At 45.8% G+C, this 19,937-nt stretch overlaps 1 protein-coding gene across 1 annotated transcript; it reads right to left on the bottom strand.

The window, feature by feature from the left end:
- Positions 1-773: 773 nt before the first annotated feature.
- Positions 774-18,738, bottom strand: LOC129837572 (uncharacterized). Its single transcript, XM_055903854.1, has 11 exons — positions 18,586-18,738; positions 16,719-16,831; positions 16,056-16,159; positions 12,837-12,950; positions 12,430-12,561; positions 6,320-6,406; positions 6,068-6,157; positions 5,471-5,532; positions 3,873-4,092; positions 3,624-3,740; positions 774-3,437 (listed from the first exon to the last, which is right to left on the bottom strand). The coding sequence occupies exons 1-11, from the start codon at positions 18,736-18,738 to the stop codon at positions 3,244-3,246; spliced, it is 1,386 nt and encodes a 461-aa protein (XP_055759829.1). The 3' UTR covers positions 774-3,243.
- Between the last annotated feature and the right edge of the window lie 1,199 nt (positions 18,739-19,937).

Raw genomic sequence — 19,937 nt, forward strand, 5'->3', positions numbered from 1 at the left:
TGAAGATCTTCGCTGGAGGTCATTTCCGATTGAGCCGACATATGCAGCGGTTGCCGTGAATGCATTGCTTTCACATTTCAATCTCTCTGTAATGCAGGTCTTCAGCACTACGGATTGAATCAGGTCCATATCTTTATCAAAGCGATCAGTCTTGAAGTTACTTAGCTATATTCTTACAGCTACTTTTTGGGATGTGATTTATATAGATTTTTCTACAGCTGGAGCTGAAGAAGACACTTTAAACCAATGGCTTCTTGCAGTAGAAACCCTTTGAGACGTGTTGCTTTGAGTTTCTCTGATCTATGTAGTTGAAGACCTCAGCCAAAGACATTTAAACTCAGTTGTCACGCCCTGACCTTAGAGATCCTTTTTATGTCTCTATTTTGGTTGGTCAGGGCGTGAGTTGGGGTGGGCATTCTATGTTTTCTATTTCTGTGTGTTTGGCCGGGTGTGGTTCTCAATCAGAGGCAGCTGTCTATCGTTGTCTCTGATTGAGAACCATACTTAGGTAGCCTTTTCCCACCTGTGTTTTGTGGGTAGTTGTTTTTGGTTTTGTGTTGATGCACCTGACAGGACTGTTTCGTTTTCGTTCATTCTCTTTTGTTATTTTGTTTAGTGTTCTGTTTTAATAAATTAACATGAACACTTACCACACTGCGCTTTGGTCCGATGACTCCTCATCTTCAGACGACGAACGTTACATCAGTTTTTCACAATTCCTGACATTTAATCCTAGTAAAAACTCCTTGATTTAGACCAGTTAGGATCACCACTTTATTTTAAGAATGTGAAATGTCAGAATAATAGTAGAGAGAATGATTTACTTCAGCTCTTATTTCATCACATTCCCAGTGGGTCAGAAGTTTACATACACTCAATTAGTATTTGGTAGCATTGCCTTTAACTTGTTTAACTTTGGTCAAACGTTTCAAGTAGCCTTCCACAAGCTTCTCACAATAAGTTGGGTGAATTTTGGCCCATTCCTCCTGACAGAGCTGGTGTAACTGAGTCAGGTTTGTAGGCCTCCTTGCTCGCACACGCTTTTTCAGTTCTGCCCACAAATTTCCTATAGGATTGAGGTCAGGGCTTTGTGATGGCCACTCCAATACCTTGACTTTGTTATCCTTAAGCCATTTTGCCACAACTTTGGAAGTATGCTTGGGGTCATTGTCCACTTGGAAGACCCATTTGCGACCAAGCTTTAACCTCCTGACTGATGTTTTGTGATGTTGCTTCAATATATCCACACAATTTTCCTCCCTCATGATATCATCTATTTTGTGAAGTGCACCAGTCCCTCCTGGAGCAAAGCACCCCCACAACATGATGCTGCCACCCCTGTGCTTCACGGTTGGGATAGTGTTCTTCGGCTTGCAAACCTCCCCCTTTTTCCTCCAAACATAACGATGGTCATTATGGGCAAACAGTTTTTGTTTCATCAGACCAGATAATTTCTCCAAAAAGTATAATCTTTGTCCCCATGTGCAGTTGCAAACCGTAGTCTGGCTTTTTTATTGCGGTTTTGGAGCAGTGGCATCTTCCTTGCTGAGCGGCCTTTCAGGTTATGTCGATCTAGGACTCGTTTTACTGTGGAGATAGATACTTTTGTACCTGTTTCCTCCAGCATCTTCACAAGGTCTGGGATTGATTTGCACTTTTCGCACCAAAGTACGTTAATCTCTAGGAGACAGAACACGTTTCTTTCCTGAACGGTATGATGGCTGTGTGGTCCCATGGTGTTTATACTTGCGTACTATTGTTTGTACAAATTAATGTGGTACCTTCAGGCATTTGGAAATTGCTCCCAAGGATGAACCAGACTTGTGGAGGTCTACAATCTATTTCTGAGGTCTTGGCTGATTTCTTTTGATTTTCCCATGATGTCAAGCAAAGAGGCACTGAGTTTGAAGGTAGGCCTTGAAATACATCCACAGGTGCACCTCCAATTGACTCAAATTATGTCAATTAGCCGATCGGAAGCTTCTAAAGCCATGACATAATTTTCGGGAATTTTCCAAGCTGTTTAAAGGCACAGTCAATTTAGTGTAAGTAGACTTCTGACCCACTGGAATTGTGATACAGTGAATTTATAATCTGTTTGTAAACAATTGTTGGAAAATGACTTGTGTCATGCACAAAGAAGATGTCCTAACCGATTTGCCAAAACTATAGTTTGTTAACAAGAAATTTGTGGAGTGGTCGAAAAATGAGTTTTAATGACTCCAACCTAAGTGTATGTAAACTTCCGACTTCAACTTTATATTACTTGTGCGTGTGTTTCAGCCCGCTGTCACCCCACTCCTCACCATCACTGTCCTCCTCGGAATCTCCCTCTGATTCCATCAGGGAAGCGTCCAATCGATTGTCTCGCTTCGCTGTGACAACATCACCATTATAAACTGGGTGGGTTGAAACCTGAATGTTGATTGGCTGACAGACCGTGTACCACGGGTATGGCAAAACATTTATTTTTTACTGCTCTTATGACGTTGGTAACCAGTTTAAAATAGCAACACGGTAACTCTGGTTTTGTGGAATATGGCCCATATACCACAGCTAAGGGCTGTGTACAGGCACGCCACGTTGTGTCGTGCGTAAGAACAGCCCTTAGCCGTGGTATATTGGCCATATACCACACCCCCTCATGCCTTATTGCTCAAATTGACACTGACAGTCCATATTGTTCTTGTTATATTGTTGCATATATATTACTGTTTATTAATATTCTTTAAACTGTGGCCTGGGGTGGTCTAATGATTAGCACCACCCCCTCAGCACAAATATGGAATTGAATTGCTTTGATAATTAAAAGTGTCAGGCTGCTAGAGACAACCAGAGACAACATTGCATACATAAAAAATGATGGAGGATTAAAACAGGATAAAGCCCGAAGGCGTATTTCCATTGTGGTACTACTTGTGGTACTCACGTCAGTAGCCTGTACGCATGGGATCAAATCCCAGTTCCATTGCTACTTCGGAAGAAACTCTCTTCTCTCTTCCCTGTTATTCTACACTGTCCTACATGTTAAACAAACCAACAAAAAAAAAACACACAAAAAAGAAGGGAGACCCCTCTCTTTTACAAAAACTACAAATAAATATTATTCAACTGACATTGGTTTAGTGTAAAGTACATGAAGAAGTGAGGATAGGGACACATGAGTAATAGTGAACTTTTTGTCAGGTGCACCCATAAAGAAGTTATATTAAACTGCAAATCATTAAATCATCAGTTCAGTGTTCATTCATCTAGATGAGTACCGACAGAAAGGTGCTTCCCGGAGCTAGGGAGCTGCTCCCACACCGTAAGGGCACGACCCCCGGTGACCCAGCGGTGACCCCCACGGCCCGTGAGCAATGCCGCAAAGCAGACGATTCTCTGAGCATCCGCACAGGTCGGCGAGGCCAGGTACTGGCACAGAGGTAGAGAGAACACTGGGAGAGATGGAAGGAGAAAAGGAGGGAGAGAGAGAGAGAGCGGAAGGAGAGAAGTAGAGAAAAAAGTTGATGAAAACCAAAATAGATTTAGGGAACGATGCATTCTACGAACAGCGTGGGTCTATAGGTTGGCAATTGTACCATAATATTGAGGGAACAACCAGTTGTGTTAGCTTTACTCACAGTTCAAGGTGCTTTCCCCATCCGCCAAATCGTAGCATGAGCCAATGAGGAGTGTCTGATGTACACAATCTGTTACTCGAGCAAAGCTGCTGTGATTGGTTAGCCTTGACACGGTGCCTGTGGTGATTGGACAGCAGAACGGTAAACATCAGATAGTACACAGATCTGTAAGGTCGAGCACAGTACCGTATTAAACTGGCTCTTCTATATAGTGCACGCACGCACACACACACACACACTGCTTCTCACCTATCCTCCAGTTGAGGATCCCGAGGTTGGCTCTGCCGTAGGCAATGGAGAGCCTGTCACCACGGGGACAGAGGGCCAAACGACCTCCCTGACTCCCGCAGCCCGTTACCGTTGCGTCCCAAGGATGTAACAGCTGCAGGGGGTCGCGGTTGGTGCAGAGCCCCTCCCACACAGACACCCCACCCTCTGCTGAGCTGCTGAACACCAGGGGACCCTGGGACTGCGGAGGATAGATAGGGGGCAGTTGTCATGGAGACAGAATGCAGTGGCTGAATGCAATGCATGGATACGGTGTGTGTGTGTGTGTGTGTGTGTGTGTGTGTGTGTGTGTGTGTGTGTGTGTGTGTGTGTGTGTGTGTGTGTGTGTGTGTGTGTGTGTGTGTGTGTGTGTGTGTGTGTGTATGTGTCTGTGCGTGCATGCATGCTTGCGTGTGTGTGTGCGTGGTTTCACATGGTTTTGCATGATTAATGAACAAATGTGGGGATGGTGCTTTCACTGCTTTGGCCTAACTGTGTTGAGCCTGTAACACTAAATAAATGTAAGTCTTAAAGGCCCAGGGCAGTCAAAAACGTGATTTTCTTGTGTTTTATATATTTCCAGACTATGATGTTGGAAAAATAATGTGAAATTGCTGAAATTATGATAATGCCCTTATATTGCTGTTTGAAAAGGCCGCCAAGAATGTCAGCCTGTTTTGGTGGGATGGTGACAAATTAGTTAATAGACCAATAAGAAAGACAGTTCCAAATCTCTCTAGTTTTCCCCTCCCCACTCAGACCACTCCCAGACAGAATTGTCTCTTTGCTAAGAAGCAATTTTTGTTTCTATTTGACCATTTTAATTGAAAACAATCACAGCAAGGTACTTAATTGTTACCAAGAAATGATTTGATATTGAGATAAACCAGCTGCATTGGACCTTTAAACTATGTATTTCAACAGCTTACAATAAAAGCCAGAAACGTCATGGCTTTGCAACATGTGGACTTTTGCAATCTTACAGAACAAATGAAAACAAATTGGACCTACAGGGTGCTGATGCAAATCTACTATCCATGTATTGACCCAAGGGACCTTACAAAGTATTTTAGCCAAACATGTATAAACCATTTCTGATCCTCTATCTTAGCAAATATAATGCATTTGTATTTGAAGGTAAGGAAGAACGAGGAAAAGAGCACCGAATACTCGTTTGAACTTCATTGGAATCTATATATCTTCTTAATCATTTATTTTAAATAATAATTTATTTTCACACTGCCTACAAGTGTGTAGCCTATAAGGAGAACAAGATATGTGTTCCTTCAGGCAGCATTTTTGTTTCTGCCTCAGCCAATTTATTTGGCGTGACAACAACTACTACGTTGGCTAAAACACACACACAGATCTGGCAACGGTGCGGAAATATTTCAGCAAGGCCTTGATGAAAACACAAATTCATGTTCATTGGGGCGCACAACAGAAAACAAAAATGTTTATTTGTTATTGGACCAGTTTCAGTCCATTTTCTTCCCGTTTGAACACAACCATAGTTATAGAAGCACTATAGCTTAAAAGCATAGAATGTGACACTATTGGACCTCGATAATGGCAGCCACCTGTAGAGAGGTCACAGCCTCCTCATTTGCGTTGATTGATTGACAGTTGTCCAGCTCCCGGCCTGAACTTTACCCCCATCTGCAGACAGACAGAGAGAGAGGGGGGTGAAGGGAGGAGGAGAGAGGAGAGAGAGAGCGAGATGGAGGGAAAGAGAGAGAGAGACGAAGTACGGGAAAAGAGAGAGGGGAGGGATGGTAAAGAGCAAGAGAGAGAGAGAGAGAGAGAGTCAGGGAGAGAAAGAGAGGTTAACTAGGCCTGACAGTTGCTGGCAGACATTACTCATGGTTTGCATAAATACCTGTGAGCCTGAGTCTCCTCACTTGTCTGCCTCTATCAGTCTGACTACACTTACTGTCTACTGCAGGGTTAGGCAACCCTGGTCCCCGGAGGGCCTCAGGAACTTCATGTTTTTGATTTAACCAGCCTGGAAGACCAGGTGTGTTGAATTTAGGCGAACACTGAACTGATCAGTTAGCTCAGTTGGTCAGGTGTGGTGCCCAATTGGAACAGAATCCTGCAGTATCTGCGGCACCCCAGGAACAGGGTTGTCTACCCCTGGTCTACCGAGTACACACACACATCACACACACACAAACCTGATCCAGTGATGATGTAGCCATCGCCTTCAGGCACGAAGCAGAGAGCAGTCACCAAGTTAAAGGTATAGATGGACTTTACACACTGGCCTGGACGGAGAGAGGGGAACACTGATTTAGTTGTCCACAACACAATTACGTAGGCACATGCAAACGCGTAGGCACACACACACACAGACGCACACAAGCACTCACCCAGACAAAGCTGTAGGGCTCAGACTGTGTGTGTGTGTGTGTGTGTAGTGAACTCACCAGTACTTAAGGCCCAGTTCCTCACACAGCAGTCTGCTGAGCCACTCAGGAGGAACCTCTCCTTGTCTCCTGGAGACATATCCTTGGCTAGAGAAAGAGACAGAGACAGAGAGAGAGAGATTGACAGTAGGGGGGAAGGAGGGGAAGAGGGGAAGAGACAAGGGGTGTTGAACGGAAGAAAGAGATGGAGAGAAATGTGGGGGAGGGAATAATAATAATTTTATTCGTTATCATTGTACAGTTCATAGTCAGTATGCATATAATTATCATCCATGTTGTTATTGATTTAATATGATATGCTTCCGAGTTCTCGTCTTGGCAATGTAAGCCTGAGCAAAAAAACCTGGAGAGAGTGAGCTAGAGATACGGAGAGGGGGAGCGTGGGAGGAGAGACAGAAAGGGCAAAGAAGTTCAAGTAGTGGAACGATCCCTCCTTCAGTCAGAATGAGAGTAACCCAGAGTGTCTGCTGCTAGTTCTCTCCGTGGATTTGACCTGATGAACTAAAACTATAATTACACTGCCTGAAATCAGGATGCCTGACTGAGAATAACGGTGTGTGTGTGTGTGTGTGTGTGCGTGTGTATGTGTGTGTACACGTTTTACTATACTTGTTAGTACCGGAAGTCCTCACACGAATAGTAAACCGGTCCTCACTTGTATACAGGCTATTTTAGTTTTAGGCTTAGTGTTTAGGGTTAGGGTTAGAATTAGAGATTAGTGGTTAGGTTTAGGGTTAGAATTAGGGGTAAGATTTAGGGTTAGGAGTTAGGGTTAGGGGTTAGGATTAGTATAGTAAGACATAGCTGTGTGTGTGTGTGTGTGTGTGTGTGTGTGTGTGTGTGTGTGTGTGTGTGTGTGTGTGTGTGTGTGTGTGTGTGTGTGTGTGTGTCACGGCCGTCAAAAGGAGGAGACCAAGGCGCAGCGTGGTATGCGCACATTCTTCTTTATTAATAGAATGAACACTGAACAAAACTAACAAAATAACAAAATGAACCGTGAAGCTATACAAATGAGTGCTGACAGGCTACTACACATAGACAACAACCCACAAATACCCAAGGGAAAATGGCTACCTAAATATGGTCCCCAATCAGAGACAACAATAAACAGCTGCCTCTGATTGGGAACCATATCAGGCCACCATAGACATATACAGTGGGGCAAAAAAGTATTTAGTCAGCCACCAATTGTGCAAGTTCTCCCACTTAAAAAGATGAGAGAGGCCTGTAATTTTCATCATAGGTACACTTCAACTATGACAGACAAAATGAGAATTTTTTTTCCAGAAAATCACATTGTAGGATTTTTAATGAATTTATTTGCAAATTATGGTGGAAAATAAGTATTTGGTCAATAACAAAAGTTTATCTCAATACTATGTTATATACCCTTTGTTGGCAATGACAGAGGTCAAACGTTTTCTGTAAGTCTTCACAAGGTTTTCACACACTGTTGCTGGTATTTTGGCCCATTCTGTTAAGGCTGTCGCTCTCCTCATCCTCAGACGAGGTGAGGAGAGAAGGATCTTCTGACCAAAACGCAGCTTCAGGGAAATAAGCCATCTTTATTATAAATACGACGGCCACGAAACAAAAACAAAACACTTTCAAAACTACAAAACAACAAAACGACGTAGAACGGAACCTGAACATAAACTCACATCACTAAACGTAAACTCACGAACAGGAACGTTACATCAAAACGCACGAACAGCCAAACAGTCCCGAATGTGAATAAACATCGACAACACGAGAGACATCACAGGAGACAATCACCCACAAACAAACAGTGAGAACGCCCTACCTAAATATGACTCTTAATTAGAGGAAAACGCAAACCACCTGCCTCTAATCAAGAGCCATACCAGGTAACCCAAAACCAACATAGAAACAGATAACATAGACTGCCCACCCAAAACACATGCCCTGACCATAAACACATAAAAAACAACATAAAACAGGTCAGGACTGTTACAGAACCCCCCCCTCAAGGTGCGAACGCCGGGCGCACCAGCACAAAGTCCAGGGGAGGGTCTGGGTGGGCAGTTGACCACGGTGGTGGCTCCGGCTCAGGACGCTCTCCCCACACCACCATAGTCACTCCCCTCTTCTGTCTACCCCTTCCACTGACCACCCTAAAACTACCTTCCCCTAAATAAACAGCCAGCACCGGGACAAGGGGCAGCACCGGGACAAGGGGTAGCACCGGGACAAGGGGCAGCACCGGAACAAGGGGCAGCACCAGGATAAGGACCAGCACCGGAATAAGGGGCAGCACCGGGACAAGGGGCAGCACCGGGACAAGGGGCAGCACCGGGACAAGGGGCAGCACCGGGACAAGGGGCAACACCGGGACAAGGGGCAGCACCGGGACAAGGGGCAGCACCGGGACAAGGTGCAGCACCGGGACAAGGGGCAGCACCGGGACAAGGGGCAGCACCGGGACAAGGGGCAGCACCGGGACAAGGGGCAGATCCCGGCTGAAGGACTCTGGCAGGTCCTGGCTGAGGGACTCTGGCAGGTCCTGGCTGGACGGCTTTGGCAGGTCCTGGCTGGACGGCTCTGGCAGGTCCTGGCTGGACGGCTCTGGCAGGTCCTGGCTGGACGGCTCTGGCAGGTCATAGCAGGACGGCTCTGGCAGGTCCTGGCTGGACGGCTCTGGCAGGTCCTGGCTGGACGGCTCTGGCAGGTCCTGGCTGGACGGCTCTGGCAGGTCCTGGCTGGACGGCTCTGGCAGGTCCTGGCTGGACGGCTCTGGCAGGTCCTGGCTGGACGGCTCTGGCAGGTCCTGGCTGGACGGCTCTGGCAGGTCCTGGCTGGACGGCTCTGGCTGGTCATGGCAGGACGGCTCTGGCTGGTCATGGCTCGCTGGCGGCTCTGGCAGATCCTGTCTGGTTGGCGGCTCTGGCAGATCCTGTCTGGTTGGCGGCTCTGGCAGATCCTGTCTGGTTGGCGGCTCTGGCAGATCCTGTCTGGTTGGCGGCTCTGGCAGATCCTGTCTGGTTGGCGGCTCTGGCAGATCCTGTCTGGTTGGCGGCTCTGGCAGATCCTGTCTGGTTGGCGGCTCTGGCAGATCCTGTCTGGCGGGCGGCTCTAGCGGCTCCTGTCTGGCGGGCGGCTCTAGCGGCTCCTGTCTGGCGGACGGCTCTGTAGGCTCATGGCAGACGGGCGGCTTTGCAGGCTCATGACAGACGGGCGGCTTTGCAGGCTCATGGCAGACGGATGGCTCAGACGGCGCTGGGGAGACGGATGGCTCAGATGGCGCTGGGGAGACGGATGGCTCAGATGGCGCTGGGGAGACGGATGGCTCAGATGGCGCTGGGGAGACGGATGGCTCAGATGGCGCTGGGGAGACGGATGGCTCTGTAGGGAGGAGAAGGAGAGACAGCCTGGTGCGTGGTCTAGGCACTGGCTGCGCTGGAGAGGAGGAAACAGCAGGAGAGAGAACCCGGAGAGACAGCCTGGTACGGGGGGCTGCCACCGGAGGACTGGTACATGGAGGTGGCACCGGGTCTACCGGACCGTGAAGGAGGACACGTGCTCTTGAGCACCGAGCCTCCCCAACCCTACCAGGTTGAATGATCCCCGTAGCCCTGCCAGTGCAGCGAGGTGGAATAGCCCGCACTGGCCTATGCAGGCGAACCGGGGACACCACCTGTAAGGCTGGTGCCATGTACGCCGGCCCGAGGAGACGTACTGGAGGCCAGATACGTTGGGCCGGCTTCATGACATCCGGCTCGATGCCCAACCTAGCCCTCCCAGTGCGGCAAGGTGGAATAGCCCGCACTGGGCTAAGCACGCGTACTGGGGACACCGTGCGCTTTACCGCATAACACGGTGTCTTACCAGTACGACGCCTTCTACCTCCACGGTAAGCACGGGGAGTTGGCTCGGGTATCCTACCCGGCTTTGCCACACTCCTCGTGTGCCCCCCCCCCAAGAAATTTTTTGGTCTGACTCACGGGCTCCCAACCGCGTCGTCGCGCTGCCTCCTCATACCAGCGCCTCTCAGCCTTCGCTGCTTCCAACTCCTCCTTTGGACGGCGATATTCCCCTGGTTGAGCCCAAGGTCCTCTACCGTCCAGGATCTCCTCCCAAGTCCAGAAGTCCTTGTTGCTCCGTAGAGCATTCCCATACCGCTTGGTCTTAGCGTGGTGGGTGATTCTGTTAAGGCTGTCGCTCTCCTCATCCTCAGACGAGGTGAGGAGAGAAGGATCTTCTGACCAAAACGCAGCTTCAGGGAAATAAGCCATCTTTATTATAAATACGACGGCCACGAAACAAAAACAAAACACTTTCAAAACTACAAAACAACAAAACGACGTAGAACGGAACCTGAACATAAACTCACATCACTAAACGTAAACTCACGAACAGGAATGTTACATCAAAACGCACGAACAGCCAAACAGTCCCGAATGTGAATAAACATCGACAACACGAGAGACATCACAGGAGACAATCACCCACAAACAAACAGTGAGAACGCCCTACCTAAATATGACTCTTAATTAGAGGAAAACGCAAACCACCTGCCTCTAATCAAGAGCCATACCAGGTAACCCAAAACCAACATAGAAACAGATAACATAGACTGCCCACCCAAAACACATGCCCTGACCATAAACACATAAAAAACAACATAAAACAGGTCAGGACTGTTACACATTCCTCCATGCTGATCTCCTCTAGAGCAGTGATGTTTTGGGGCTGTTGCTGGGCAACACGAACTTTCAACTCCCTCCAAAGATTTTCTATGGGGTTGAGATCTGGAGACTGGCTAGGCCACTCCAGAACCTTGAAATGCTTCTTACGAAGCCACTCCTTCGTTGCCCGGGCGGTGTGTTTGGGATCATTGTCATGCTGAAAAACCCAGCCACGTTTCATCTTCAATGCCCTTGCTGATAGAAGGAGGTTTTCACTCAAAATCTCACGATACATGGCCCCATTCATTCTTTCCTTTACACGGATCAGTCGTCCTGGTCCCTTTGCAGAAAAACAGCCCCAAAGCATGATGTTTCCACCCCCATGCTTCACAGTAGGTATGGTGTTCTTTGGATGCAACTCAGCTTTCTTTGTCCTCCAAACACGACGAGTTGAGTTTTTACCAAAAAGTTGTATTTTGGTTTCATCTGACCATATGACATTCTCCCAATCTTCTTCTGGATCATCCAAATGCTCTCTAGCAAACTTCAGACGGGCCTGGACATGTACTGGCTTAAACAGGGGGACACGTCTGGCACTGCAGGATTTGAGTCCCTGGCGGCGTAGTGTGTTACTGATGGTAGGCTTTGTTACTTTGGTCCCAGCTCTCTGCAGGTCATTCACTAGGTCCCCCCGCGTGGTTCTGGGATTTTTGCTCACCGTTCTTGTGATCATTTTGACCCCACGGGGTGAGATCTTGCGTGGAGCCCCAGATTGAGGGAGATTATCAGTGGTCTTGTATGTCTTCCATTTCCTAATAATTGCTCCCACAGTTGATTTCTTCAAACCAAGCTGCTTACCTATTGCAGATTCAGTCTTCCCAGCCTGGTGCAGGTCTACAATTTTGTTTCTGGTGTCCTTTGACAGCTCTTTGGTCTTGGCCATAGTGGAGTTTGGAGTGTGACTGTTTGAGGTTGTGACCAGGTGTCTTTTATACTGATAACAAGTTCAAACAGGTGCCATTAATATAGGTAAGGCGTGGAGGACAGAGGAGCCTCTTAATTAAAGAAGAAGTTACAGGTCTGTGAGAGCCAGAAATCTTGCTTGTTTGTAGGTGACCAAATACTTATTTTCCACCATAATTTGCAAATAAATTCATAAAAAATCCTACAATGTGATTTTCTGGATTTTTTTTCTCATTTTGTCTGTCATAGTTGAAGTGTACCTATGATGAAAATTACAGGCCTCTCTCATCTTTTTAAGTGGGAGAACTGGTGGCTGACTAAATACTTTTTTGCCCCACTGTATATACCTAGACCTACAAAACCCCTGGATATACAAAAACCCTAGACAAGACAAAACTAGCATACACACCCTAGTCACACCCTGACCTAACCAAAATAATAAAGAAAACATAGATAACTAAGGTCAGGGCGTGACAGTGTGTGTGTGTGTCCATTCCCTACCTAGTCTCCTACAGTATTCAGGCGGAGGGGCAGACAGACAGGTGACTCCACCAGTGTGACCTCCGAGATTCCACTGCTCTGTTGCCGTAGGAACGGGCCACAACTTTACTGTTTTGTCTCGACTGAGAGAGAGAGCAATAGAGAGAGAGAGAGAGATGGCGAGAACAACGGAGAGCGATGAAATGAGTGTGAGAGAGAGAGAGACAGAGAGAGACCGCGAGAGTGAGAGCAGACAAGGTTCAAGTGGCTCAATAACACTCTGTTCAGGCGAGAATGGCTCTCAGTGGTAGGAGGAGACAGTTAGCATGTCAGAGTTACAGAGAGAGGAGGAGGGAGAAAGAAAGAAAGTCATGGAATTATATTATCCACAGTTATGAGATCTATTATTTAATCGGAGAATGACTCACTCACCAGGTTGTCGACGGTAACCACACAGGTGATGATGTCACTGTGACCCTCCATCGATCTCAAGCGAAACTTGGCTCTCTCCCATGATGCTTTGAGAGATGTAAACTCGGCATCTGAAAAAAAAGGGACCCATCATAATCACTATGAACCCAAGTTTTGGGTGAACTTTTTTTACAAAGGGACAAATTCAGACTTGTACGCCTTTCCTATGCACTTCTCAGTAGTTGGTATTCAGATGTGTGTGCATAACGGGCTTTGTGCAGGTGCGTAACAGGCTTTATAGGTTTGGTTCCTTTGCGTGCGCTGAATCAATTTAAATCAACCGCTGAAAATCCTTCCACTTGATGGCTGACAGATTTCCCCTGGAGTTTTCATCCAATAGGGGTTTCAGTACATTTATATAAAGTCATCCCTTTAAATTTGGTGTACCTTTAATTAGAATTTAGTCGACAGACTCACTAGAATATATTGAGAGAACTGTTCAGAATATTAGGGATCAATTAAAGAAAGCCATGTAAGTACATACGTATTTATCTGCTTTTTAGCACCACTTGGTCAATTTAAAAACACTCTGATCTTTTTAGAGTTAGGAAAGCATTTATGAATAATTTAAAAAAACAGGTTTGGAGAGCCTTTACGCAAAAAAATATATTGGTGAATCAAAAATACTGTTGTTTGATTCATCCTGAACGTTGCCATGTTCAATGAATCAATCCATGAAATATTGAAAGGTGAGAAAAGTGTACAATAGGGGTTGAATAGTAGTCCTATCAATCTACCCTAATAATCTTCACTAATCATGGAACAGTGATGAGAACAGTCCAGCTGTCGTGAACAGTGCGCCAGTCTCCAGGTTTAACCCGCTACATGTACTGTATGTATGGTCTACAGCTCATAATGGTTCCAATAGGCTACATGTCCCAAATGATTGCACAACTTGTAATACGTTAGCCCGATATGATCCACTATTGCTAGCGATCCTCAGGATCAACCACACGAACGTGACAGAGGAAAGAAAGGTGAACTAACTGTGTAATGGAATGATGCAAAATGTAAGGAGAGTGACAGTTATAGTGATAGTTATAAATGTAAGGAAACTAACACTAGTGATAGTTATAAATGTAAGGAAACTAACACTAATGATAGTTATAAATGTAAGGAAACTAACACTATTGATAGTCATAAATGTAAGGAAACTAACACTAGTGACAGTTATAAATGTAAGGAAACTAACACTAAAGTGACAGTTATAAATGTAAGGAAACTAACACTAGTGACAGTTATAAATGTAAGGAAACTAACACTAGTGACAGTTATAAATGTATGTGGGTATAACTGACAGTGGCTACCAATAGTGGCTAATATTTAACATGATACAAATTATAAAACATTCAGTCAAAAGTCTGTTTATATAATTAAAACATTCTAGGAACCATAAATCAACTCTCTAGGTTTGGCTCTGTACACTAATTTGCGCATGGCTACAGAAGCCTATAGTGTAATGCCCGAGGTGTAGTGGAGGAAGGAGTCAGACGCAGGAGACAGAGAGTTCAGAGTAGCGTTCTAATTTAATACCACAAACAGGTGAACACGACGCCACTCTAAAATGAATGCTCCACCGCATAAACGAGAACACGAAATACCATGAGAACACGTACACGAACCGTGACACACAAGCATGTACAACCTGTACACAAAACAATCCCGCACACCCAGATAAAGCCCCATTAATCACCCTAACCACAAACAGGTGTAACCACTAAACAAAAAAGGAGGGGGAGGAAAGGTCAGTAGCAGCTAGTAGGCCGGTGACAACGACCGCCAAGCGCCACCGAACAGGAAGGGGAGCCACCTTCGGTAGGAGTCGTTACATATAGTTTGTCTCCAAATGTCATTCTTGCAAGTTACAAGGCTAAAATTGTATAAACATCACTGTGGGAAAGTTGATATGTTGATATGCTTTAGTTTGCTGCCATATGACAGGTTTCACATTTGTCTCCAGCGATCATAAGTCAAAATAGATCTGAAACAATTGTCAGTAATATTTACAATCCCCTTATCTAAGCGGCTGTAACGGTTGTCGTCTGGAGGAGAAGAAGAGGACCAAGGTGCAGCGTCGTAATTGTTCATCTTGTTTAATGAAGGTGAACACTCAAAATACAAAAACAACAAATGTGAAAAACCGAAACAGTACTGTCTGGTGCAGACACACAAAGACAGAAAACAACCACCCACAAAACCCAACACAAAACAGGCTACCTAAATATGGTTCCCAATCAGAGACAATGACAAACACCTGCCTCTGATTGAGAACCATATCAGGCCAAACACAGAAATAGAAAAACAGATAAACAAACATAGACTGCCCACCCCAACTCACGCCCTGACCATACTAAATAAAGACAAAAACTAAGGAAATAAAGGTCAGAACATGACAGCGGCTTACTTTACCTATCTCTTATCAATAGCTCTTATCAATTTGTAAATTACAGTGCATGGAGAATGGTGTTATATCTATCAGAAAAAATAACAAATACGTTGTTCCACTTGGAACCGTCAGGTTGCATCAACCTTATTCATTGTTTCATCGCACGTAAAGGCGTTGGCATTATGAGCGAATTAAGTCAAAATAGACACTGATCTAGGATCCGTTTTGCCTTTAAGGGGGCTCCTGAGTGTCGCAACGGCCTAAGGCACTGCATCTCAGTCTAAGAGGCGTCACTACAGTCCCTGGTTCAAATCCAGGCTGTATTCTGTTTTTTGGAAACAGACAGATCAGTCTTGTGTTCAGTAGGCACAAAGCAGAAGAAAACAGTCTGAAACAGGTAGGTACGATCTGAACTTATGAAATGGTTGTTTTGGTTTGTCGTTGTGAAGCGTTTTGCTTCAGTGTGCCTACAGTGGACCCTAATGAACACAACCCAGGTGGGAAGGACATGTCGAAACGTAAACTTTTTGTGATATGATTTCTGGGAGCCTACCAAGCTGTTACCATATTTCCTTTCCTTCAATCACAGTACATTTGTGAGATACCAATGAGTGTGAGAATGTGTCTACATAATCTAACAAACCCTAGTTGAAAGATAACCAAGCCTTCCTGGTTTTCCTTGGGGCTTGTGTCGGTCCCAGCTAGACAGGAGCTCTGACTGCTCTCCCCCTGCTCCTGTCTCTCTCCGTCCTCCCGTCTCCTCCTTTCTTCCTGTCTCTCCCCTTTTTACCGTCTCCTTCTGACTGCCTGTCTTCTTCTGTCGGCCCTGCTTCTCCCTTGGGGATCTTGGTAGGAGAGGGGCTGTGCGACGGAAGAGCCTCAGAGGTGGCTTCACTGTGCCCGAGCAAAAAAAGAAAACGCACAAAAATACCAAGAGTGAATTGACAGTGCAGTCACATTCAGGAAAACATCACGTGCACAGACATACAGGACAGTGCATAGGCTAAGCCATAGACACACAAGCAAGCTTACAAACAATGTAGTATAATCTCAGAGTGCGTAAATATACATTTGTAGCCATGGCGTGGAAGACAGATTGATGTTGTCGTTGTTTAACGTTGATTAACGGATGATCACTATCATGTCTTTATACTACTTTGTGATAATGACATTTCCCCTGGTACTCCCTTGGTATTTCAAAGCCCTGGGAGAGTGTGCCCGGTCGTGACTGTGTGGAAGGAATCCCTAAGTGATGGCTACATGACGTACTATCCCCTCTACTACTCCCATACATTAGGATGCCTTGAAAGAAAGACTGGCTGACTTTGACCTATGTCGGCTAGACTCAAGCCAGATCAAAGCATCAAAGTGAATGTTACAGCTTGTGAACAGGGATGTTAATCTCCCCTATTGCCCTCTAGCTCTCCCTCCCTCTCTCTCTCTTTCCTTGCACTTTTTCATCTCCTCATGTTTTCCTTCTCCCACAATCCCCGGAGTTTGCTGGGGGCCAGAAAGCTGCAGCAGAAGTTCAGCCAATCTGGTGCGGAGCTCCGCCTTCCTGGAGATCTGAAGATGGGGAAGGGGGGGGGGGTTGGGCTTAGATTTGTTTGAACATCATTTAGGTTAATAATAACATGCATGACCGTAGAAATCTGGGTACGTCTCAATAGTCTAACGTCGCCCCTCCTTCATCCGGACTGATCTGAGAAGAGATGGACTGATAAAAGACAGTGAGTAGACATCCATCCATTATAGTACTGTCACCGATCCTATGTGTTTCCAGATCAGAGTTGATGAAGGAAAGGAGACAAAATGACCACTGTAGACCATTGATATGTGCCCCCCAACAATTCGTATAAACCCTGAACGACTGACAGGGGGAGCTGTATTGAAGCCACCGCGAAGCCATCTTGGCACTCCTCAATTGTAAAAGTATATTTTGGAAGCTACAGAAATGTATTTATTAATGTCTACATTCGTTTCGGACACGATTATTCTATTACAGGCACCTTAATGTATACTTTAAAATTATATTATGTGAGCTATGTTTAATAAAAATAAAAGATCTACAAAGTATATATTTTTGCGAGTACTAATGTTACTGTCCCCACTACAACAGCAAAAATACTTAAATACATGTCACTTTGTCCTAGAAATATTGAATTGAAATACTGTAGAATTCAGGGCCTCCCGGGTGGCGCAGTGGTCTAGGGCACTGCATCGCAGTGCTAACTGCGCCACCAGAGTCTCTGGGTTCGCCCCCAGGCTCTGCCGCAACCGGCCGCGACCGGGAGGTCTGTGGGGCCACGCACAATTGGGCCAGCGTTGTCCGGGTTAGGGAGGGTTTGGCCTGTAGGGATTTCCTTGTCTCATCGCGCTCCAGGGACTCCTGTGGCGGGCTGGGTGCAGTGCGTGCTAACCAAGGGGGGCCAGGTGCACGGTGTTTCCTCCGACACATTGGTGCGGCTGGCTTCCGGGTTGGAGGCGTGCTGTGTTAAAGAAGCAGTGCTTCGGAGGACGCATAGCTTTCGACCTTCGTCTCTCCCGAGCCCGTACGGGAGTTGTAGCGATGAGACAAGATAGTAATTACTAGCGATTGGATACCACGAAAATTGGGGAGAAAAAGGGGAGAAAAAAATAAATAAAAAAAGAAATACTGTAGAATTCCATTCATTTTTATGGAGGTCTCCTGCTAGGGAGTGCCAATATGGCCGACCGGTGGCTTCAAAGCCTCTCATAGCATCAGCAATACAGGGTTTATAAACGCAACCCCCCCCCCCCCCCCCCCCCCTCTTTACATGGTGATTAATTGCCAAAGCCCCTATGACAATGACACTCAATCAAGATTAGAAAGGCGTGATACATTTCGACACAAGAGAAGGGTATCGTGTTATGCTTACATTTGGTATATTCAATTAGTGCCAGTGTAGAGGAGGTTGATCTAAAACCACATATAAAACCACATATAAAACCACATCTAAAACCACATCTAAAACTCGGCCAAAACCTAATGAGAACGCAAGTTGTTTACCACTATATTTGTAAAGATTATGATCAGGCGAGCCAATTCTCTATCTCACTTGGGTGAAATGATTTAATGATCAGCTGTTCAGTCTCAGTGTGCTCCAGCTAGGTTGGCCTCAATTGAACCCACTCACGATCGAGAGTGTAATAATGTCAAATGTAACCTGCAAGAATGGTATTGGGGGATTAAGGTGCTCCATCAAGATCTCTCGTGGGAGCGAGTACAGTCATATCCGGGAGTATTAGTACCAAGGGAAATCTATTCAGGATTGTGGAATAAGCACCGGTGCGCTCACGGCACGACTGATATTAAAACTACGGATGAAGATGAGAAGTGAAGTCGTGTTCTGTGCCTTAACTCTTTCTTCTGGAGGGAAAGATTGTGAAATGTGGATCTCCAGATGCTCAATCTGTCTCAGTTTCTTCTGGGGCTCTCTCACCGCCCCCATCTGAAACCCTTATTCTACAAGCACCAACATCTGTTCCTGATTATTCTGTGTACAATGTTTCACGATGCTTGTGGGTCATGCAACATTTATTTTTTTAAGTGTTTCTACCGTGTTTCACTAATTTGCTGTCCTCTCTCTGTACAGTCAATTGTTTCCATAGACGTGTCTCATCGCTGATGGCAACAATGGTAGATAGCAGAGGTGTGGACTCGAGTCACATGACTTGGACTCGAGTCAGACTCGAGTCACAAATATGATGACTTGCAACTCGACTTTGACTTTAACACCAATGACTCGTGACTTGACTTGGACGTGAGCCTTATGACTCGACCTGACTTGATACCCTCCCCAAGCCCAAATGTTAAAAATTATGCTATTAAAAAAAGGTGTGCAGCCCATCAACTCTTCATTTAACGGATTACAGTTTGAATCGGACAGCGGCCAATCAAATTGGGCATGGCAGTGCAGAGGAACGTCGGCGGGTAAATTCAGATGGAGCCCTTGGAAAGATGATACCCAAAATTATTCTTTTCGGATATAAAGACGACGCTGTATCAACAAAAAAACGGATTGCAACTTGCAAAACATGCGGGAAGAAAATTAGACGGAGGCACAACAACTTCCAACTTCGTTCGACATTTGAAGCTGCACAAAGAACGGTAAGTCGTGGCTAATATAGCCGACAGCTATCCATCACACAAGGTTGTGTGTTTATGAGTGTGTGAAACTTGTTTCATGAGTTTCTTTTTGCTGGTTTGTGATGTCTGTAGCCTGTATTGTTATGTGCGATCCTCCCTGCTTGCCTAGATTAGACTTGCAGATTGACTCGCCACTGCGCTGTTTGGAGCTGGAAAAGATCAAATGAGCACATTTGTGGCAGAGTGCCTCCTAGAATGGTTGTGTACTCTTCCTAACCTGCTGATTACGGCGAGTGCTTGAACCTCTGATTGTGTTTATGCTTCAAACAAATCCCACCCTCCCCCTCTCTACTGTCCTCCGCAGTTTTGCGCTTTCTCTATTGATAATGAATGAAGAACGGCGGCTTATTTCATCTGAGGCACCGCATTCAGATACAGTTTTCCAGATAGAAATGCAATATATAGATCTGTACTCGATTCTCTATTCTACACGGCAAAGGCTGTTGTAGGTGATGTATTTCTATGCAATCACCCCACACAACCCGACCCAACCTACCACGC

Source organism: Salvelinus fontinalis, chromosome 38 (assembly GCF_029448725.1).
Source record: "Salvelinus fontinalis isolate EN_2023a chromosome 38, ASM2944872v1, whole genome shotgun sequence".
NCBI classification, from domain to species: Eukaryota; Metazoa; Chordata; class Actinopteri; order Salmoniformes; family Salmonidae; genus Salvelinus; species Salvelinus fontinalis.